The sequence below is a fragment of the Callospermophilus lateralis genome, chromosome 1 (genome assembly GCF_048772815.1).
Source record: "Callospermophilus lateralis isolate mCalLat2 chromosome 1, mCalLat2.hap1, whole genome shotgun sequence".
In the NCBI taxonomy this organism is placed as follows: domain Eukaryota; kingdom Metazoa; phylum Chordata; class Mammalia; order Rodentia; family Sciuridae; genus Callospermophilus; species Callospermophilus lateralis.
In genome coordinates, this window is record NC_135305.1 from 201,205,650 (window position 1) to 201,228,125 (window position 22,476).

The 22,476-nt window shown below is 44.7% G+C and overlaps 1 protein-coding gene across 3 annotated transcripts in view; it reads right to left on the reverse strand.

Annotated features, from left to right (window-relative positions):
* Positions 1-22,476, reverse strand: part of Scn10a (sodium voltage-gated channel alpha subunit 10) — a 92,763-nt gene that overhangs the window by 22,352 nt on the left and 47,935 nt on the right. For 2 of the 3 annotated variants that reach the window (XM_076869111.2, XM_076869117.2), the window contains exons 13-19: positions 20,444-20,682; positions 17,218-17,391; positions 8,956-9,315; positions 7,019-7,468; positions 5,520-5,660; positions 3,700-3,823; positions 2,399-2,553 (exon numbers count right to left, since the gene is read on the reverse strand). In XM_076869111.2, the coding sequence (XP_076725226.2) occupies positions 2,399-2,553; positions 3,700-3,823; positions 5,520-5,660; positions 7,019-7,468; positions 8,956-9,315; positions 17,218-17,391; positions 20,444-20,682 (1,643 nt within the window). The remainder of the gene's footprint in view (positions 1-2,398; positions 2,554-3,699; positions 3,824-5,519; positions 5,661-7,018; positions 7,469-8,955; positions 9,316-17,217; positions 17,392-20,443; positions 20,683-22,476) is intronic. The other variant, XM_076869125.2, reaches the window with a different exon arrangement.

The following is a 22,476-nucleotide window of genomic DNA, read 5'->3' on the forward strand; positions in this document are numbered from 1 at the left end:
CCAGCACCCCACTCACCAGCACTGGGAGTGACTTTGTTGGGCCCACCTTGGGGACTACTTTGCGGATTAGATATCTGTCTCTACCCAGGGCAGCCAATGAGGATTGACATGTGGGTTTATCAGGTCATCCCCTTTGTTTCAAGGGGAGGGCTTCCTGTGGGAAATTCATGGCTGAATTTCAACTTCTCTTAGCTCCTTTCTTTGCTCATTTACTCCCCTCATGGACTTTATCTGAGAGTACCCCAATAAACTGCCAGCACAGGAAAATTGCTTAGGGTTCTGAATCTAGGACCCAACCTGACAGGCAATCATTGAAATCTCCAAGGCAGTGCATATGGCTACGTGATGCTTATTAGAAGTAAACACAGGGGTTGGTTGAATAAATATGGCACATTTCTCTAATAGAATATGTTGTAGTCGTTAAGTGAGATAGTATGAGAACAATTCCTAAGAAAATTTCCTGGGAAATCACAGACTCACAGATGTGATTTTAATTTTATAATATGTATTATGTATTCTGTGCATAAGAGAGATGGAAAGGAGATATACCACAATTTTTTCAAAGTAAGCTTCACTTTGAGTGATAGGAACATGGGTAATTTTTTCCTTTTGACTTTTGCTATAATTTCCAACTTGGTTTCTCTCTCTCTCTCTCTCTCTCTCTCTCTCTCTCTCTCTCTCTCTCTCTCTCTCTCTCTCTCTCTCTCTCTCTCTCTCTCTCTCTCTCTCTCTTTTTGCATTTTACTTTGTCAGATGAAAACTCATGTTATATTTTAAAAAGTACTCCAAGTAAAAGCATAAAGACTAAATTTGGTGCAAGCCTGTTTGGCCCCATGGGGAAGGAGATGGGGAGTGAAGGGAAGCTGCTGGGGTGGGGTGGGCTGGGGCAGAGCAGCTGTTGCAGGATCTGAGTCCCTGCTGGAAATGGGGAGGGTGACAGCTGGGGTGTGAGGAAGAGCAAGGGAGAATGGAGAAAAATGGAGAGTAATCAGCATTATCATTTTATCCAGGAGATCAGAAGGGAGAGAAGGGAAGGTGTGGAGAAAGCCCTGTCTCACCTCCTCCAGCTCCTGCAATGTGGCCTCAGCATGCTTGCAGTCCAGGTGGACAATTGGCATCCTGTCCCATTGCAATGGCACTTTCAGAAACTGCCACCTTCTGCAATTGCTATGACAGCAGGCCAGTCCTCTTACCGACACTCTCCCCACTTGACTTTGTGCCATCCCTGCTGGGTCCTCCTCCACCTCTCAGGGTGGAGCCTCATCCCTGCCGCTGCTCTACCCCAACGTTGAAGCCACACTGAGCAGTTCTGGCACCCTACATGGGAAGTCTGGCATTGAAGTCCAGTGCTCAGATATTCAGTAGATTATTTTCAGGGCATCAATGATAGAGGAGGAACAAGACAAGTGAAAATGCTTCGAGCAGTGGAATCAAGACAGTGCGTCTCTAGTCCCAGACCTTGAACTAGTTATCTGGGTCCCCACGCAGTTTCCTTCATGTCTTTGGGCTTCAACTTCTTCACCTACAAAATATGTACAACTGGGGATGACCAGTCCCTTCCGGTGTCTTTATCATCTATCTTGTTCTGTTGAGATGAGCACGAGATTGAACCCTGGGAGAGAAAGGATCCTCCTTCTTGTCTGACAAAGCCTGGCATTCAGCCGGGGGCTTCAGGAGTGTCTTGAACTCTGAGCTTCTATCCCTGAGGCCTTGCGGGTCAGTATGCAATGGTTCATGGATGATAGTATCAGCCTCATCTGAGAGCGTGTTGGAAATACAGGCTCTCAGGCCCTGCCACCAATCTTCCAAAGCAGAACCTGCATTTTAGCTAGCTTCCCAGGTGATTCAGTTTTGAGAAGCACTGCCATAGCAATTTCCTGTTTTGAGGGATGAATAGTAGCATTTGCAAGTGGTTTGATAAGATAAGAAGGATGGTCTCTGTAGGCCTTCAGGGAAAGCCAGTATATTTGGGGAGGTCAGAGGGAGGGAAATCAGGGATATGGGACTCAGTTGAGGGAAAAATTAGGTTTTGTTACTGCCAAGTTGGGTGAGCTTGGAAAAGTCCCCCAAACCTTTGTTTCTCCATCCATAAAGTGTGTGTGTGTGTGTGTGTGTGTGTGTGTGTGTGTGTATGTGTGTGTGGTAGGGAGCATGCAATCACTGTTTACAATGCAATTTTGCAGCAGCCAGGCCGAGCAGGCCATGTTGTGGACCATCTAGAACCTTCCATCCCCTGCTGTTAAGAGGAACATTGACCTACAACTCTCCTTCTCCAGCTTCAGGCTGAGAACTTTAAGGCCAGGATTGAGAAGAGCCCAGTGATGCAGCTCCAGGGCTGTTAGATTGCAAGAGATCCCATATGGAGAGCTTGGGGGCAAGGACCCCTACTTCCCCTTACCAGAGACCCACTGCTAAGCAGGATCATGAAGATGATGAAGCTCTCAAACCAGCTGTGCTCCACGATGCGGTAGCAGGTCTTACGCAGCTGCCAGCCCATGTCCCACGGGAACTTGGTGGCATCCACTTTGCAGCAGGGACAGTGTCGCATGCAGCCTGTGGAGAGAGGTGCCTCATAGTGAGTGATATTCCACTGGGATCCCTTCTGCTCCAGCTCCGCAGAGAAACCACTCTTCTGGGAAACCCACTCAATGTACCTTTGGAAAAGAATCCTCTCCTGGAATAAGAGAGAAGGGGTCCCTTCCAGGTGGTCCTTCAATTCAGCCCTTCAGGTGATTCTCTCGAATTTTATGGTCTAGCCCACACTGATGTCCTCCTCAACCATCTTCCTTCTTATAGATGATACCAGTGGTCCCTATCTTTATGCTCAATCATCCCTGGAAGCCTGATGAACCAATGGGCATGGATCTGGTGGTGTCTGATGGACTAGGCTCCGAGCCCACACTGAACTAAGTGGCCACTGCATGTTGTGACCCATCCTAGCCCAGGGTCAAGTGGTACAAGAAACTCAATGAACATGATTTTTGTCCTAGCCCTCAACTTCTACTTCTTTAAAGTGATTGAGGCCACAATAACTGTCATAGTGTGAACTATTTGTTTATTCATTCATTGCACAAATATTGAGAATGTCATGTGACTCTGTTCTAAACATGAGGGAAAAGATGAATAAGATACAGGCTGTGCCTTTAAGGGCCCTAAACCCCTCAGCTTGTGGGGTCTCACTCTTTTCTCACTCTCCCTACAGCCTTCCAGGGATGAGGTTCTGGTGATGGTGTGTGAAATTTACGGATCTGCCAGAGGTTGGCAGGGACTTAAAAATTCCCAGTATGAAAAATGAAGTTATAGAAAAGACGGAGGGAAACAGATATGTTGTGGCCATCCTCTGGATCCTTTATGTCCCAAATCAAGAGTTAAGGTAACGGTTTTGGTACTATCCACCTGTTCTCTTTTCAGTCTCAAGAAGGCTGGATTTATAACTCAGTGAGATGTTCTCAAGGGAGAAGGGGAGGCTCAGCTCCTGTCCTGGGTCCATCTGACGTGGCATGAGGGGCAGTGAGTCATGTCATTCGTACCTGACACTGAAGCCCTTGAGCCTGGGATGAGGCTGTGGGGGGCTCAGTTTTTGTGGCCCCTGTGGACCCCAAGCCAAGGCCCTGGACCCAGAGGTGCATAGGTGAGTATCCACCTGGGTTCTGGCCCTAATGAACGGCAGCATGAGGAGGCCCCAAGCTGCCCCTTTACCTTCTGTGAAGCATTCCTCTGGTTCTTCCAGGTCATCTGCCAACTCAGGGATCTTCTTCAGCATCTCCTCGGGGTCTGGGCAGTCCACGGTGCTGCCCTCTGAGGAACTTGTATCGTCCACTTCCTGCAGGGAAAAGGACCAGGGCAGTGAGCTCAGTTCTCTGAGGGACCCACACGCAGTGTGGCCCCCACAGGGCCAACTGGCTGAGATCCCCAGAGGTGCAGGGCGAGCCCCTCAGGGCCTAGGTCCTGCCGCTGGGCCTGACCGGCATCCTGCATGCATTTGGTGCCTCAGCAGCTGAGGCCCGGAACACTGCTGCTCCCTGTGGAGCCCCCGAGGCTTAGCTAAGCGAAGCTGTAAACTTCCAGGCCCTGATGGAGTGCTGGCGATGGCCCGAGACACCATAATTACACCCATAAAGACTCTCAGCTTTCACTGGGCTTGAATATTTAATCGGGGAGCAAGGCTGAGGGGCCTGCTGCCCTCCTGGCAGCTCTGGCCCTATAATGTCTCCAGTGAATTCAATTAGGAGTTGAAGCTGCTCTCATATTAGTAAACCTGATAGCTTGGCTAATGGACCCAAATGGTGGGGTGGGTCCCCATCTGTCGCTGTCAGGCCCCTCCCTGCCTGGCCAGGGTCATAGACAAGAAAACATAAACAAAACAAAACAAAAAAATAAAACCAACACTCAGATGTTGTGTACTGAAAACATCAAAGAGGGAAAACTAACAGAGTCCTTAGAATGTTTAGAAGGGAACGTGACAGCCAGGTGTAGAATGTGACAATCTTCCCCACTGGGGTCCATCTGGCTTGTGTTCACCCACTGCCCCCAAATCCCATCTCAGCCCTCTCTCTTATCTTACCTGCTAGGGTCAGCCTTGCCCAAGGCATGCAGCCAGCAGCTGACAGGCCTTGTGCTGGAGGGCTTGATAACTTTGGGGTGATTTATGTCTGGCTTATCTTTGCCTAGCCCGGTGCCTGTCACACAGTCCACACTCAGGGGCTAGGTGTCACGTTAAAGTCTCTAATTCGTTAACCGGGGTAATGAAGATGCTAAACCTTTAGAGGCACCTCTTTCCTGGTGGATTGTTTTCTTCCAAGATTTGTAAGCCACATTGCAAAGTTTATTTTTAGCTCCTAGAGGACATTCCTAAATCTGAGTCTTCTTCCCGCTCGCTGGGTCCCTGTAAGGCTGTCACTTCACCACTCACCGGCAGACAGCCTCTCTCCAGCACCGATCTGCTTTTGGCTAGGGGAAAAAAAAATGATGTGGACAAAAGAAAGCGGGGGAGCCTCGCAGGGGAGAAAGACTTCCCCATCCACGAGCACCTCTAACTTTTATCTGCTGCCTCTGAAAGGTATTTGATTCTCTTTGTGCAATGTCTTTTGTTTCCCTTTCTCTTAGCTGTCATTTTCTGGGCACTTACTCCATTTCAGGCAGGAGCTAAACACTTGACAAGCAGCATCTCATTTAAGCCTCAAAATAATCCTGCCAAGGAGGCATCACCCACTTCCCAATGAAGAAACAGGCTCAGAGAGGTTGAGGAATGGCCCTATTCCCCGCAGCTAGTGGGGTCTCACTCTCTTCTCACTCTCCCTACAGCCATCCAGGGGTGAGGTTCTGGTGATGGCATGTGAAAGCTGAAATTCATGGATTTGCCAGAGGTTGGCAGGGGACTTAAAAAATTCCCAGTATGAAAAATGAAGTCACAAGGTGGAGTGTGGTCTGGAATACCCTCCCCCAGCCCCAACTTCCACTGGTCCACCGGTCAGTATAGAGCGGGCTATCTGAACTCTCCAGGAAGCTCACATACCTACCTCTGCAGGAACCTGAGGAGCAGCTGTGTCTTTCCACTGCTCACCCACATATGGAGTTAGGTCCTCAGAGGAGATACCAGAGCCTGGGCTCCTAGGTGCCAGGTGGTCCTCATATCTCCCGACTTGTTGCAGCTGCTCCTGCTAGTGAGAAAGGGTACCAACTGGGTACTTGAGTCAGTTTCAGCTGAACACTTCCAAATTTGAAAAGATCTTGCGCACCACAGGCTGACAGAGCTAAGGACTTCGTACATGCAACTGACACACATCCATCCATATGTACATTTGTGTGAAATGAGCTCAGACGCTATAGCCAGGTAGATCTGCATCTAACTCCTTGCTCCTTTGCTTAGAAGCTGTGTGAGGGTAGGCAAATTACTTAACCTCTCTTAGCTTTTTTTTTTCTCCCTTTGCAAAATTAAAAGGCAGGATCTACATCATTCCATTATTTTGACAACTAAATATGTTAAATGCTTACAGAATACTCTGTAGGAAGTGCTTGGCTCGACAGATGTTAGCCATGACCATTAGTGCTTGTGCAGAAGTCAGACGGCTGGTGAACTTGGCCAAGTGGACCCCTCCAAAGAACCCCAACGTAACTGAACATGCCTCTTGGTGGCAGACAGGGCTCACGTCCTTTACTCTGGGGATGGTGACGCCCTGCCCTCGGCTGTCACCCAGACAAAGGCATGTAAAAAATGGCAGCTGATAACAGCAGCTGCTGGAGCGCCAAAGAAGTGACAGCTGTAGGGTAAGAAGGCTATGGGAGAGCTGCAGATTCAAAGCACAGCTGTCTGAGGCCACTTAGTGTCCTGGCCAGCAGCCCTCTATGTCCCTAGGGCCCCCACAGGGATCCTGGCCCTCCCACACTGTGCCACAGGATGTGTCCCGAGTCAGCGAGAAGAGGTTAATAGGGTTGATGCACCAGCTTGAGGTAGTAAAGAACTGTTCAAAGGTTTAAAAATATAGACTATCAAAGGTTTAAATGTGCCTTCAATTTTTTGATGCTGAAAGGAGTGTCATTTCCCGATGACATCACTCGTCAGGAAAATCTCCTCAAATGAGTCACCTAATAATCAGGACTTCTTAGGGTGCTGGTGAAGCTTAGATGAGCCTGCTCTTGGAAAACATCCTGTTATTGGAGGAATATCATTAGTGTCTCATGTACAAAGTCTGAGCCAGGCAGAGTGAAGTGGCAGCTGTGTGACAGAAAATGCCCAAGCACCTCAGAGTAGCCTGGGATTCATCTGTGGCCCTGCATGGACATTCGGACCTTTTCTTCCAGGCCCTGCTGATGGGTCACCTCCTCTGGAGAACTTGGCGTGGTTTTCGCTTCTTTATGTCAAGGTCTCCTATGCCTGACTCGCCAGGGGCTCTGTCAAGGCTGGGCCAGCCCTGATGCTGGAAAGCCTATGTACCTTCATTTCCCTTTCGTCCTTTGTCACTCTTACCTTGAGGCCCCTCCCTACCTTGTGAGGATGTCTCCCAGGGAGCACTCTTACCTGTACTTTGGGGAGCACTTCCTGGCAGGAGCTCTGAGCATCCTGCTCACCATCATCCTCCAAGTCATCGAGATCAGATTCACCCTCAGCAATGGGCACAGAGACCCACACGTTAGGATTGGTGATGAAGTCACCGTGGTCCTCCCTGGGGTCTCTGAGAGCTGGCAGCCCTCCAGGGCTCCTCATAGGAGTAGCATCGGCAACAATGTGGTTCTCGGCTTTGGAGATAGAGATGGAGGGTTTCATCCACAGCGGGGGCTCTGTCTTGGGCCAGCGGGGCAGGCAGGGCCTGCTGAAGAAGCTGCGAAGTGCCTGCTTGGTGCGACGGCCAAAAGCCTGGATCCGTGCCAGGGCCACCTGCAGGTTGTTCACTTCCCCGTCATCCTCTGGTGCAGTGAGGTTGTCGGCACTGAAAGAGTTCAGCAGCAGGGCGATGAACAGGTTGAGCACCTGGAGAAAAGGAATGGAAGAGAAGATGGCTCCATCAAGCCACCTGGTGGGCAGCAGGATGGTAGGACCATAGCTTGACCTCTCTCTCCTTATGTGCCCAGGATGCCTTGTTTCTTGGGAGAATGAGCTGCTGAGGGGATGTCCCAGGGTAACCTGACACAGGAGGACAAAGCTTGGAAAGACATTCTCCACCACAGTGGAGGATCACCGTGCTTAGCAAAGGGACATTCAGGGACAATAGAGAGAAGCAGGCAGGGGCTTGCCCTTGGGTCACTCACATCTGTTGAAGCCCTGCTTTGTGTTCCCCACTCTGGAATCTCAGGCACATCTTGTTGTTTCTAACTTTATGTTCTTCTGTGAGCAGGGAGTTGGAGCTCCCTAATTTTCAGAGTAGATGTGAAGATAGGTGAGATGTCAAAGTGCTCAGAGAGACAAACTTTCTGCATGAGGGGTAGGTGTGCTCATAGCTCTGCAAGGATGGTGAGTGAGCTGAGCCTGGGAGAAAGGAGTTTCAGGCTGACCCAATTCAGCGATGCAGGCAGAAAACATCTCTGGCTCGGGGACCAGGCTGGGAAAGATTTGGGGGGTCTGGATATGTTCTTTCATCTCTTTGTTGAGCTTTCTCCTGTCTGTAAAACCTTACACAAAAGGAATCCAAAATGGCGGACTTCCATGGCAATAGGAACATGGCTCTTGGAAGACCATGTCCTCTCTTGCTCACTTCTTCCCCCACAAAAAACCTAGGGCTAGTCAGTTGCTCACAACTAGAGTGGGTGGTGCCAACTGAGGGCAAGGAACCAGGCTGGGATGGAGAAGGGGTGTTGGTACTAATTGGCAGGAAGGCCTGCAGAGGGATTCCCCCAAAACCTGGGAATAGATTTGAAAAACTATGATCTGCTAGACATGGTCCAATTTTTACCCTCTCCTCTTGTGCCCTAGCTCTTTCCTCTTCTTTCCTGAAGAAATGTATCCTCTGAGCACCCCCAGATTGCGGGGGAGGGGATTTTTCCTTCAACAATGAATAGCTACCGTTTATTGAGTTCCCAGACACTGCACTCGGTAATTTGCATATGTCATCTCCTGTCATTTAATTTTCCCAGCAAGCCCATGAGTAAGCACTGTTTTTTTTTTTTTTTTTTTTTTTTTTTTTTTTTACTTTTGATTTTTAAGGAAATCAGAGCTCAGGGAGAATTATTAGATAGATCTCTTGCTCTGGGTCGCCCAGCTAGTAACGGTGGTGGGAAATTTTCCCACAGGATTTTCCTTCCTTGTTTTATGTGCTTGTCCCTACATGTCAGTTGCTTCCTGAGGCATATTTCTTATTGTATGTCCCACATGGCTTTGAAAAAGTTTTAAGACTTCTCAACCAGGGGGGACAATGTAGGCATAAAAATGCACAAGGTCAAGCAAGGTCAAGCAAGGTTTTTTTTAGAGTGACCCAGAAACCTCCTTCCTTGCCCATGATGTGGGACCCAGTGGGGACTCACCACCAGGTTCCCCAGCACCATGACCGTCAAGAAGAGGATGAGGCATATGGATTTCTGGCTGACTTCCATGCAGGCCCACATGTTCTCGATCCACTCTCCACAGAGGATCCGGAAGACAATGAGGAAGGAATGGAAGAAGTCATGCATGTGCCAGCGAGGCCACTCGTCCCCTGGTACAGCGATAACAGAACGGTGATCCCCGTAGTCTTCCCCGAGCAGCTGCTTGCCAACCAGAGCGAAGATGAAGACAATGATGGCGAGGATGATGGTCAGGTTCCCCAGCGCCCCCACCGAGTTCCCAATGATCTTGATGAGTGTGTTCAAGGTGGGCCAGGACTTGGCCAGCTTGAAGACCCGCAGCTGGGGAGAAGCAGAGACTGTCAGGCCCTGGCAGCTCTTCATCACCTCTCATCTAGTCTTGGCTGGAAACCAAAGTTCTGAGAAAAGCGCGAGACAGCTCATCCCATAAGTTGGGGTGCTCCCTGAAAGTTGTTTCAGAGACTTCTTTTTATAAATTACTCAAAAAATACCATCAGCCATCTATGGTCCCCAAGTATCAACGTACTTCACTGACTGTCAATCAGGGTCTTATACTGTGGAGGGAGTCTCATGATCTTTGTTCTATTAGCCACAGGCCTGATCCCTCCCGAATGTCACTTGCAAATAATGGGAGTCATAGGATTCTGATTGATAGAATGGAAATGGAGACAAAAGGAACACACATTATGTTCAGGCATAGCTATAAATTTTCCTGCACTTTCTCTTCCCCTTTCACGGTCACCACAGAAGCTACCTGTTTAAAGCCATGATATCATAAAATGGGATACTCCTGAATCACTGAGTTACTTCTTGGAGTAAACACGCTCAGGAAAGCTTCCCAGACAGCATTGGATGTGCTGTGAGACATCAACTTCTGATGCTATCTCACAGACTTAGGGGTTGTCACTGGAACTAGCTGCATTTATTCTGAGCAAGGTAGAAATTGGCATGATGAAAAGAGAGGTATTGCCATTTCAAAAACATCGACTGTGTGGCACTGGCCTATGATCTTGTGGTGGACATTGAGGAAACAGATGTAGGAAGACTTGAAAAGTGTTGATCTGTGTGATTCACTGGCAAAAATATTCCTTGCAATAATTCTGGGGTAGATTATGTGCCTCAAGATCCAGCAGCCCCAGGAGAAGGATGGGCAAAAACCTTAGTATTGTGTGTCACTTGTAATTTGGTTTTACCAAATATTACAAGAAAGAGATGAGGAGTCCAGGAAATATTTGGTTGATTTACAAGAAATGAAGGGAAATAGAGTCCAGAATTTTAGGTCCTTGAATATTTGGGAATGTACAGTGCTTCTAGGTCCCAAACAATAAGGATTAAGTTTCAAAGTGTTGAAGACCTGTCAAAATTTCCAATGAAATGAAGAAACTCTCAGCAAAGATTGCATTAATGTGTAGCCATTAATGTTTTTTTTTTCTTTTGAGAGAGAAAGACATGAGGACAAGAAAGCAAAGAAGTTAGGCAGAATTGGGGACTATGTCAAATAATGTGCTTTGAGTGTGTAGCAATAAGAGGTCTGAAGCCATTTACATTTTTGAAGGAATTGTATTGCATAATGATCCCTGAGTGAAAAGCTTTTGACTGTTTAAAAATTAAGGCAAACCTTGGCCTCCCATGTTTCCACAAGCAGGAAGAATTTTGCAGACTGTAAAGGCCATCTTGAGAGGCAGCAGGGTCAGTTCCTGAAGGAGTGCTAGCTATAGATACCTGATTTGCATCAGGCTATGAAATGACTAAGAAATAAACCTTTGAGTTTCAGCTACTGAGTTTTGGGGATTACTTATACAACAGTTAGCATTATTTTTCACTGACTAATGACAAAGTTTTTGGTCCTGGGTTTATTCCCATATTAGGCATGCACTCTACCACTGAGTTACATCTCCATCTCCCTAATTTTTGTTTTAAAGAAGATAAAGTTAAAAAACTTAGTGCAATAATAAGCTGAGAAAGGATAATTGGAATGAAAAATTTTCTGGAGGAAAGTGGAGAGACTTTAGCTAACTTTTGATTTTGACTAATTTAACTGCTTATGCTGTAGTTTCTAAGGTAACTACTCAAAGAATAAACACTGAGTATTTAGTTTTCAAATCAGTAAAGGGGAAAATAAGACAATCAAAAATATAAAAATATACAATCTAAAATAAATCAAGAAGTGTGTGTGTGTGTGTGTGTGTGTGTGTATGTGTGTGTGTGGGGGGGCAGTAGGGGGTGGGTGGGAGATTGATCCGTCTAATGATAAACGTATATTCAAATATGTCAGTATTTACACTAAAACAGGTAGACTAAATGCTTTGGTTAAAAGACAAAGACTGGACTGTCAGAAATGAATAAGAACATAAACTCTGTCTATATGCTATTGGCATATAAATACACGATTGTCATATAAAGACTATAAGTAGAAGTATGGATAAAAACATTGGGCAGATTCTAAATCAAAAGAAAGAAGAGTTATGTAATTAATATTAGGCAAAGTCATTTTTTAAAGGCAAAAACATATATAAAGATAAAGAAGGTCAATTTTAATAATATAAGTTTCACTTTACTGGGAAGACATAACAACTTAAAATATGTATGCACTTAATAGTGCAGACTCAAGGCAAAGCCAGATGAGAAACAGACCTGCTATAATCATAGTGGGAGATATTTTTATACACCACCTTCTCTGTAATTGCTAGAACAAGCAGTAGACAATAACAACCAGGGATATAGAATATACTGCACAATAAAATTTCTCTACCCAATGGATATATACAGGGCATTGTACCCTACAGCTAACAGGAAGACACATTTTATTCAAGTACATAAGGAACATTTTTAATATGCTGAGCCAAAGAGAAATTATCAATAAATTCCAAAGCATTAAAATCATACCACATATGTTTCTCCAACTATAATACAATTAAGCTGGAACTCAATAACATAAAGATAACTAGAAAAACCACATATGTTTTGAAATTGAGAATCATACTTCTAATTAACCTTTGAGTCAAAGAATAAATCAAAGTTGAAATTAGGAAATATTTAGAGCCAAACAAGAAGGAAAATTCTACATGTGAAAGCAGTTCTTAGAAGGAAAGTGAAGTCTTAAATATATTGGAAAGAAAAATGGACTGAAAATTGCATCTTAAGAAGTTGGAAAAGAACAAAATATGTAGCATTGAGGATGTAATTAAGATAAGATGCAGGATTAATTGAAATAGGAAAACATCAATGATGTAGAGAGAATCAACAAGATAAAAGCTGGTTCTTTGAAAAAACTAATTAAATTGATGATCTTTGGCAGGACTAATGAAAGGATGAGAGGAAACACGGGTCATTATTATTAAGAAAAAGGTGGCAGAGGTATAGTTGACAGAGATCCTTGAAACACAGCAGGGGATGTACAAGTCTAGGCCAATAAAACTCGAAAATTTCTATAGGAAGGAAAATTCTTAAATAGATAACAACCCAAACCAATTTGAGAAATAGAAAACCTGACTAGTTTTCCAACCATTAAGAAACTTAAATCAACAGTGAAAAATCTTGACCTCCATAAGTCTTCACTAGTGAATCCTACCAAACCTATAAGGAAAAAATTATACCACTCTTACATAAATATTGGCTAAAGAAAAAGAGAAATATTCTTCAACTCTTTTTGTGGAGATTAGCATAGCCTGGATACCTTGATACCCAACCTACAAGGACAATGTAAGTAAGAAAAATCACAGGCTAACTATTATTCATCAATATGGATATAACAATAGTAAGCAAATTATCAACAAACTGAATCTTGCAATGTATTAACAAGATCAAGATCATTTTGGGTGTATCCAGATCAAGTTAGGTGTATCCCAAGAATGCAAAATTCTTTTAACATTAAAAAAATCAACTAATAAAATTTGCCACTCTATAGAGTAAAGGAGAAAATCTTCTGATTATCTTAATGTGATTATCTTTACTGGCAGAACAGTGATGTGATAAAATCAAGTGCCTGTTCATGATAAACAGTCTTAGCCAAATAGAACTTCCTAAACTGATAAAGGTTTTTTTTTTTTGTTAAAAATTTTTTTTTAAAAAAAGCCTGCCACAAATGTCAGACTTAGTGAAATATTGAAAGCATTCTCTTTGCAATCAGGAAAATAGCAAGGATGCCTGCTATTAATGCGTATTTTCAACCGTGTACTGGATGTCCCAACCAGCACAGTAATACAGTGAAAAAAAAATCAAATGGTAGAAGGATTAAAAGAGAAGAAACAAAACTCTTCATTTGCACATGACATGCTTGTGTTCAAAAATTTAAAAACTATATAGATAAATCATCAGAATTAATAAAAGAGGTTTTTGGATTCAAAATATTAAATGTCAAAATGCTAACAAAAGGCAAGAAAAGAACATTTAAAAAATGTAAGACCCTTATGGGGAAAATCATGAAGACTTTATAGAGACGGGCATAGTGGCGCATGCCTGTAATCCCAGTGGCTTGGGAGGCTGAGGCAGGAGGATTGTGAGTTCAAAGCCTGCCTCAACAACTGTAAGGCACTAAGCAACTCAGTGAGACCCTATCTCTAAACAAAACACAAATAAGTGGGGCTAGGGATGTGACTCAGTGGCCACTGAGTTCAATGCCTGGTACCCCCCAAAAAACTTTATATAAAAATTATAGAACTTTATTGAGAGATTAGAAATAGATGGATTATACTATCTTCATGGATCAGAAGACTACATCTTGTAATGGTTACATTTCTTCTCAAATTGCCTTAGAGATTATTGAAGTCTCAATGTGAAAAAAAAACACCCAAGAGTTTTGTGTATATGTCAGTATGTAACATGGCAAGCTGATTCTCAGTGAATATAGAAGTGCAGGGGCCAAGATACTCAAGAGTAAAATGAGGTGGAAGACTTACAATGCAGACATATTCAAAGCTGCAGTGTTGGTACAAAGATAGAGTTAATGGAGCAATGCCTTGGACACTGACATGAGAATTGATGCTCTTCTGGAAGGGAGGAAAAAGCAGAAAGACAGACTTGAAACTTTCATTTCTTCCTTCTTTCCTCCTCCCTTCTGACTTTTTTCCTTTGATCAATCAGCAGATGTTTATTGAGTTCTTACTTATGCACTGGGCCTTGGGCTAGGCCCTGGAGATAGAAAGGCAAACAAGAAGACTGTGGTTCTAGCGACATTGGGTATTTGGATGTAGTCATCATACAGTGTGAAGGACAGGTTGATTTGATGAGGGAATCCCTTGTTAAATAGCAGGGGTGGGGAGGTTCTCTGTAAGAGGACATGAGAGTTAAACCCAGAAGGTTGAGAATTACTAAGCTCAGTACCTAGGAGAAAAGCATACCAGGTAGAGGAAATAAGTATAAAAGGCCCAAATCCAGGAAAAGTCTTGTTTTTAGTGAGGGAGAAGAAGTCTCTCTGGCTGTTGCAAAGGAGGCAAGAGGAGGTTGCCCAGCAAGATAGGCAAGACCAGATCATGCAGAAATTTTACACCATATTAAAGACTTCAGATTTTATTCTCAGAGCAACAGGAAACCATGAAAAGTTACTTGTAACCAATATCCCTTACCAACCTAAGATTTTGGTAATAGGGGAAACTGTGTGTATGTGTGTGAGGTTTTGTTTTTTGTGGAGGTGAGGGAAGAAGGGGGTGATGGTATAAGGGAACTGTCTGTTCTATCTGCCCATTTTTTTTCTGAAAAATTTAAAACTTAAATTTAAAAATAAAATCTAGTGATTAAAACTGACCAACTGGACTTTGTTATTCTCTAGTAATTCCCACAGTTCAGGTGCAGGCATGGCAGTGGGAATATTTGACTCCAGAATAGTGTTTTGTACAACACAAAGATGCTTGAAGAACAGAGGAGAAGGATGATTGAGTTTGTGGTCAAGGGCATGATAATCTTGATGGACCATGAAACCTAAGCCAAGTCATGCAGGAAGTGGAACAGACCTCAGGTAAGTATGGTGCAAGAGAAGGGGGAGTTGATCAATGGATTAAGATCAGAAGGTGGGCCAGGTGCTGTGGGTATACGCCTGTAATCCCAGCAGCTCAGGAGGCTGAGGCAGGAGGATCGCGAGTTCAAAGCCAGCCTCAGCAAAAGTGAGGCACGAAGCAACTCAGTGAGACCCTGTCTCTAAATAAAATACAAAAGAGGGCTGGGGATGTGGCTCAGTGGTCAAATGTCCCTGAGTTCAATCCCTAGCTTTCCCCACAAAAAAGAAAAAAAAAAAGATCAGAAGGTGGGGGAGACATGTACTTAGAAAGGAGAGGGACATGCACATGGAGAATTCTGTTGGCCCAGGTTGTAAAGTAAATCTGCCTTTTTTTTTTTTTTTTGTCATTACTGACTTGAGACTTTGTGGGATCAGACCAAAGTAGCACATAGACCTTAAAGCACCAAGCTTCTGTTTCCCTAAACACCGTCCAAATATTCCCAGTCTATTAGAAAGCTAGCTTTTGGCCCTCCTGGGACAGAGAAGTATGAAGTCCTGCTTCCATCTGACATTGGGCATTAGCATAGAGGCCTGTCACTTGTCATCATCTTCTACATACTTACAAAAATTTGTCCTACTGAAACTGTGACTTAATTATAATCTAAAATCTCCAGGTCATGCAGAAAGAGTTCTGCAGGCCCACTCTGCCCTTCTCCTCCCTGGAATCCAGTGCTAAGGGTGGTGGGAGGGAGGCCCCACCTGCTTAGGCGGATTGCATCAACCAGGGGGTTTAGGACACAAATGTCTCAGGACATTGATCTTTAAGTGTGATTGTTTAAAAATTGAATTAGTAGTCCATATTAATAATATTCACATAGAAATAGAGATTTCTGGTTTCTCATGAAAAACTCTGACAATATTGGGCAGGTCACTTCTTTGGTAAAACTTGCATTGATTTTTCTGTAAACACCTCTCCCTGGTGTTGTGAATTGTGCTGGGTCTGCCTGGGTGGGAGTGAGTTGTCCTTGTCTGATTACCTGAGGCAAATATCCAGGGCTAGTGCCTCTTCCTTGGCCAGCTTTATTGCATGGTCTGCAGGCATTTGTGTTTGCCACCTCAATTCCAGGGCATCTAGGCTCAGGGCTTAGCTCTTTCTAGCACCCATGATAAGGTCCTAAGCAGACTTTCTGTCCTAGGTCTCACTGTTCCCCTGAACCAAGTGACCTCTTCAGCTCATGGATGTCCAACACTTAGCAGAACTTTCTATTCTCACTTGGAGAGATCATTGGTCACTCTATTCTTCATTTTGTCACTTCTCTCCAAAACTAGACACAGGGTTCCTAGATGGCACCGAGAGAACACGGAGAACAAGGGATTCCTGTGCTAACAAGTCATGTCATTTCTTCTGGCCTCTTGTCTACTCTCAAGAGTCAGTAAGACATCAAGCTTCTTCCAGATGGTCTGGGGACTTGGGAGACTCCAGTGAACCCAGCCTGGCCTCCTGGGACTCTGACAGATTTGGCTGACAGATGCAGCTCTGCTCAGAGTGGGTGGCCTGCAGGCAATGGGTCAGGAGCGCCTTGAATAGGGGAAGTTCTCCTACAGAGGGAGTGCTGAGGCTGAGTCTGGAGAAGAGCCGGCACAAGAGCCTAATAGACAGTTGTTGGCCGGTGTGGAGTGCCAGACATTGAGATGTGATTTGGGGAACCAGGGAGTGGGAGGATGCCTTTATTTTTTTTTTTTCGCGGGGGTAACAGGGAATGAACTCAGGGGTACTTGACCACACCACTTCCCCAACCCTATGTTGTATTTTATTTAGAGACAGGGTCTCACTGAGTTGCTTAGCGCCTTATTTTGCTGAGACTGGCTTTGAACTCGTGATCCTCCTGCCTCAGCCTCCTGAGCCACTAGGATTACAGGAGTGTGCCACCATCATCTCAGGTTTGTCGTGAGTGTCAAATGAGAGATATTAGGTCAAGAGTATAGCAAGATGCCTCACGCAGCATAAATGTGCAATAAATATTAGCTGCTTTAATTTATTATCATTATTGCTATTTAATAGGAGAACAGGATGGTGCTTGGAAGGCTTCTGCTGGTGCAGATGGGGGGATGAGGCCTAAAGAGGAGAAGGTGTGTTCATACTTGGAGTTTGTGTAAAGCTGGGACCAGAGAACTATCCCTTGAAGAAAGGGACATTGGCTGGTAAAGTCCAAAGGACAGTGCATGTCCCCAGGGGTCAGCTTCCCTGCATCTGGGTGGCCATTTCCCAAGGGTCCAAGAGAAAACATTACCAAGCGGAAGGTCCGCAGCACAGACAAGCTTCCCTTTTTGGCCACGCTCAGCTCCAGCAGGCTCACGGTGACGATGACACAGTCGAAGATATTCCACCTCTTCTGGAAGTAATAGTAGGGGTCGAAGGCAATGATCTTGAAGACCATTTCAGCAGTAAAAAATATGGTAAAGACCTGCGGATGGAAACAAGTTGTCATCACAGTGGGGTCTCTGGGGTCAGGGATAATGACAAAGGGACAACAGGGAAAATGTCTGGTTTACAGTGTAGTAAATCCTCTTAACTTTGTTTTATTCCATTTCTGTTTTGTTTGCAGGCGCTTGAGGACAGGGGATGGCAACAACGTGGCAGAACATGGGAATTTCTGGACTCATGCTCTGGTATGTGCAGTAGAATAAGAAGGCAGGCTTCAGTTTTCATGTATGTGTGTGGCAGGGTGGAGCAAGTGGAGAATCGTAAGATAATATAACGATCTTGTATAATTATGTCAATTCAGAGTCCAGCTTGGTTCAGTAGTTAAAAAGTGTGGGTGGGTTGTGGGACAACACAGATCTAAGTAAAAATCCCAACTCAGCCGGGCACAGAGATGCATGCCTGTAATCCTAGTTGCCCCTGGAAGTTGAGGCAGGAGGATTGCAGGTTCAAAGCCAGCCTCAGAAAAAGCAAGGCACTAAGCAACTCAGTGAGACCCTGTCTCTAAATAAAATACAAAATAGGGCTGGGGATGTGGCTCAGTGGTCGAGTGCCCCTGAGTTCAATCCCCAGTTACCAACCCCTCCAAAAAAAAAAAAAAAAAAAAAAATCCCGATTCAGCCATTTCTGGCTGTATACGCTTGGAGAGGTAATGCACTCTTTTTTTTTTGTACCTCAATTTCTTCATCTGTGTGATGGGTGCAAAATGAGCTAATGCTTATGCAGTTGTTAGCTAAGAGCCTGGTAGATGGTAATTCCCTGATAAACAATAGTAATGAAGAACAATAATACACAGCCTCTTAGATTCTTTTTGGCTCTGTGTTTCTTTAATTGCCTTAAATAGGACAGAATTCTGACATTGAGAGAGGTCAGTGTTAGGCTCAGGTGGTAGACGCCAGCAGGGAAGCAGATAATCAAGGAAAAAGGCAAAAAAGGGTGCAGTGGCTTCCCTGCACCCCTGCCTGTCTGTCATGGGGGCCTCGTCTGGCCTGAGAAACCAGGGACCTGGGAAACCAGTGATCACATCCCTGTTCAAGAAGGGAAAAACATAAGAATGTCCATTACTTGCCTAACGCCACATCAGTGCAACCGTGCAGTACAAATGGCATTTACCAAGTGCCCTCTGCAGGCAGCATAGTGTGGGGAGTGGCCGTGGGGTGAGGTCCTGTGCCTTGGAGAGACCTGGCCAACTCTGCTTCCACTCTCACCAACTGTGCAACCTTGGGCAGGATACTTACTCTGAGTCCTAGAGCTTTCTTTTGTAAGAATGATGAAAACCTCATGGTGTTGTGATGTTGAGTAACATTCCTAAGCCCTGGACTCATCAAAGGCACACCTTCCTTCCTTTTTTCTTCCTTTCTCTCTGAAAAATGATCCCATATCCTGACACATGGGGAAAGGCCTTTTTTCTCTCTTGCCTCAACTTCTCCAATGTAAAATCAGGGTATGAGTTCAAAGGTTGACTCCATAAGGCTCTCTGTGGTCTAATATTGACTCCTTGGGGGGTGGGGTGGGGAAGTGTTCCCTCTATTTCCATTTTCCCTTTCATGTCAACTTTAAATAGAATATAACCTCTTTTTTTTTTTTTTAGGAGGGGGGACGATACTGGGGATTGAATCCAGGGGCACTTAACCACTGAGCCATATCCCCAGCACTTTTTTGTATTTTATTTAGAGACAGGGTCTTGCCAAAGTTGCTTAGGGCCTTGTTAAGTTGCTGAGGCTGGCTTTGAACTTGTGATCCTCCTGCCTCAGCCTCCCAAGCTGCTGGGATTACAGACGTGCAGCACTAGGTTATATTCCAATGTAACCCTTGGCTTAGGTGCTGCTCAAAGAGAGGGCACATGTATGCCATAGTATGCTGAAACCTACTGCAGCCCCCTTTACATCTGGGCTAAGGGGAAGGGACAGGTTTCCAAGGAAGTAGTCACACTCCTTCTGGGACTTCCTCTACCCTTTGGAGGGGTCAGAAGACCCCTCAGGTCCTTGTAGACCTGGTAGGCCAACTCCAGGGGGCGGAGCCCAGCATGGACTAGAGGCAGGACCCAAATCCTTCCTACTGTCTGCTCAGCCCACACAGTAGCAGGGCCTGCGGGGTGGGTTAGCCCACGGGTTAGGAAGTGTGGGCTTGGGAGCCAATCTACTGTGTTCAGATCCTGGTGCTGCCACGAACTCACGCCTACATTTTAGGCAAATGATTTAATCTTCTGTGTCTCAGTTTTTTCCATCTGTGAAAGGGGATAATAATAGTAGCTACCATAGAGGGTTCTAGTGAAAAAGAAGTTGGATTAGCCTTGAAAAAAAGCATCTGAGACCATGTCTTGCCCTGAATAAGTGTTCAAATAAAGTTAGCTATTAATATTCCTGTGAATCGAGCAAGGTCGGGGGCAGCTGACTCCTTCTGAGTCAGCTACTTTATTCAGCATGCATTGAAACACAGTACGGATTCTATCTTGTTAAAGCAAATCATGCTAAGGAGGTAATGGAGGAAAATTTAAATTAGCATCATGTCTAAGGTAGATGCAAGAGCAAAGTTCTGACTCCTTGATGCTTTGGCTACAACAGCACATGTTTTCCGTGTCCCCCCCCACTATCTTTCCCTCCCCTCCTCCACTCTTTCTGTCCCTCATTGACAACACTGAAAATCATAACCATATAACCATGGTTCATAGGAGTCATACAAGTAATCAAAGAAGAAAGAAACTTACAAGTTCATAGATTGTCTTTCAATGAGAAAGTGACATTTGTCCTTATTTGAAGATAGATCACTGAGATCCAGCGTATTCTAGTGGCTGTCCTATGTTCTACAAAAAGGGAACCAGTTGTTTCTAGCTCAGGACTTTCTCCATCCACTTTCCTGTGTTTGCTCATCCCAAAGCAATTCTCCCTTGTTCACCCTCACTCCTCCAGTCGTGACCTCCGGAAGCCAGTGTCCACACATCTCCTGCACTGCCTCTGTGCCCTCAGCTAATGAGATCACCAACTACTGAAGGCATGCTCCCCGACCCCAGCCACGGCAACCTGGCCGTCACTCACAATGTTGCCTATGTGGAGCATGGTTTCGAAGGTAAAGCTCATGCCGTGATGCTCCATGGCCATGAAGACTGTGTTCACCACGATGCAGAAAGTGATGGCGAGTTCTGCAAAGGGGTCTGTCACCAGCTCATAAAGCACTGTCTTGAGCTTCACCCATGTCGGGCAGCACTTCCAGATCAGATACTTCTGAGCCAAAGTGGTCAAACAGGGTGGGCACCGCTGTTGAGAGTCCTCGAGTTCTGCATTATGGGTGGGATCAATGATAGCTGTCAGCCATGGATCACTTTAGAATCCCATCCTGTGGTCATGCCCTGACATTGCCATACTAATAACTACCACCTCCAAGATCTTGACTTCAGCCCTCCCTCTCCCTGATGATCATTTCCTGCTTATTGAGCTCCTGCAGTCCTGTAACCACAACCCAATCGCTGCCCCTATGGAGTCCTTCAAACAACTGGCCTTACACATTTATACCGCCTAGTTCCAATGTCATGTTCTTACTCCTCAACGTTTTATTTTTTTTTTAGCTTACAATAAAAGCTTTCTTTTATTGATTGTTCTGCATATACGTATGTTAATAAAACAAAGTTAAAAAAAGATATTACAGTATAAACATCAAAAATAATGAGTGATCTTTTTTAGTTCATTAATGTATTTTTAAAATGCTAGATGTACATATTGGTTTGCTGTATAAATGAATAATGTTTGTTTTTAGTTGTAGATGGACATAATAACTTTATTTTATTTTTATTTATTTTTATGTGATGCTGAGGATAGAACCCAATGCCTCACATATACCAGGCAAGCGCTCTACCACTGAGCCTCAACCCCAGCCCCAGAAATGAATAATGTTACAATTAAATAACAAATAACAACAAGGACAGCAATTAAAGTGAATAAACTTTTAAGGCCAAAACTCAAATCTGTAGAATATTGCAGGTACGAGTGAAAATTTGCCCTTATCAAGCAAAAATATTATACCTCACAGTGTTACTGTTATTTATTTATTTTTTAAATTTGTACTAATTAGTTATACATGACAGTAGAATGCATTTTGACACATAATACATAAATGGAGTATAACTTCTCACTCTTCCAGCTGAACATGGTGTGAGTTACACTGGTCGTGTATATGTGCACATATAGGGAAATAATGTCTGATTCATTCTACTATCCTCTCTTCCCCAAACTCCCTTGCCTCCCTCCACTCCCCTCTGTCTAATCCAAAGTAATTCTATTCATCCCTAGACCCCACCCTGCATTGTGAACCAGCATCTTATTTCTCATCTTACCCAGCTAATTCCATCTCTATCTACTCCCTTATAGACACCCTCAATTGTACTTGCCTGGCAAGCACTGACTCTAAATATAAACAAAATTTGCTGACTATTCTGCACTCACATCCAACCAGCTGAACCTGGTCAGGCAAAATATACAACCTTGCTTACTGGTCACAGTGGAGGTCCATGACTCCCAGCTTGTCCCTGCCTAGAAGTCCTGCTTTGTCTCTGTGTTTCGGCCCACTCCTCCAGCCTTCCAGGCCACTATTTCTTCCTCTCTCCTCTCTTTCAATCCCTAGCTCCTCACTTTCTGCTCTTGAGCTCCCTTTTATGTCACTCAAAATGCAAAACTACTTACAGATGAACTTCCTCTTCTTCCTACTACTAGGTCTCCAAGGTCTCAAGTCCACCCCAATTTCTTCCTTCTCATCCCTCCGTGCCTCCTCCTTTCACCTGTGAGGGGCCCCTATCTTGCCTGCTGAAGCCCTGTGCTGTCCCCTTCTCTCCCTTCTGGACCGACCCCATCAGCACGTAAACATGCTTCAATTACATCTCAGCTTTGAAGAAGTTCTCCCAGGGTCCCATGCTCTCCTTCATCTACTGAGTCCTTAGTAGCTTCTAAGAGTTTTCTCCACCTTCTCACCTGCTCTTCTCTTTACACACCCTGGAATCTGGCTTTTCCTCCCAAACTCAAACTGTTAATTTATAGCGCTCTTCTTATTTCACTACTCATAGCATTTGACAGAATTTGTA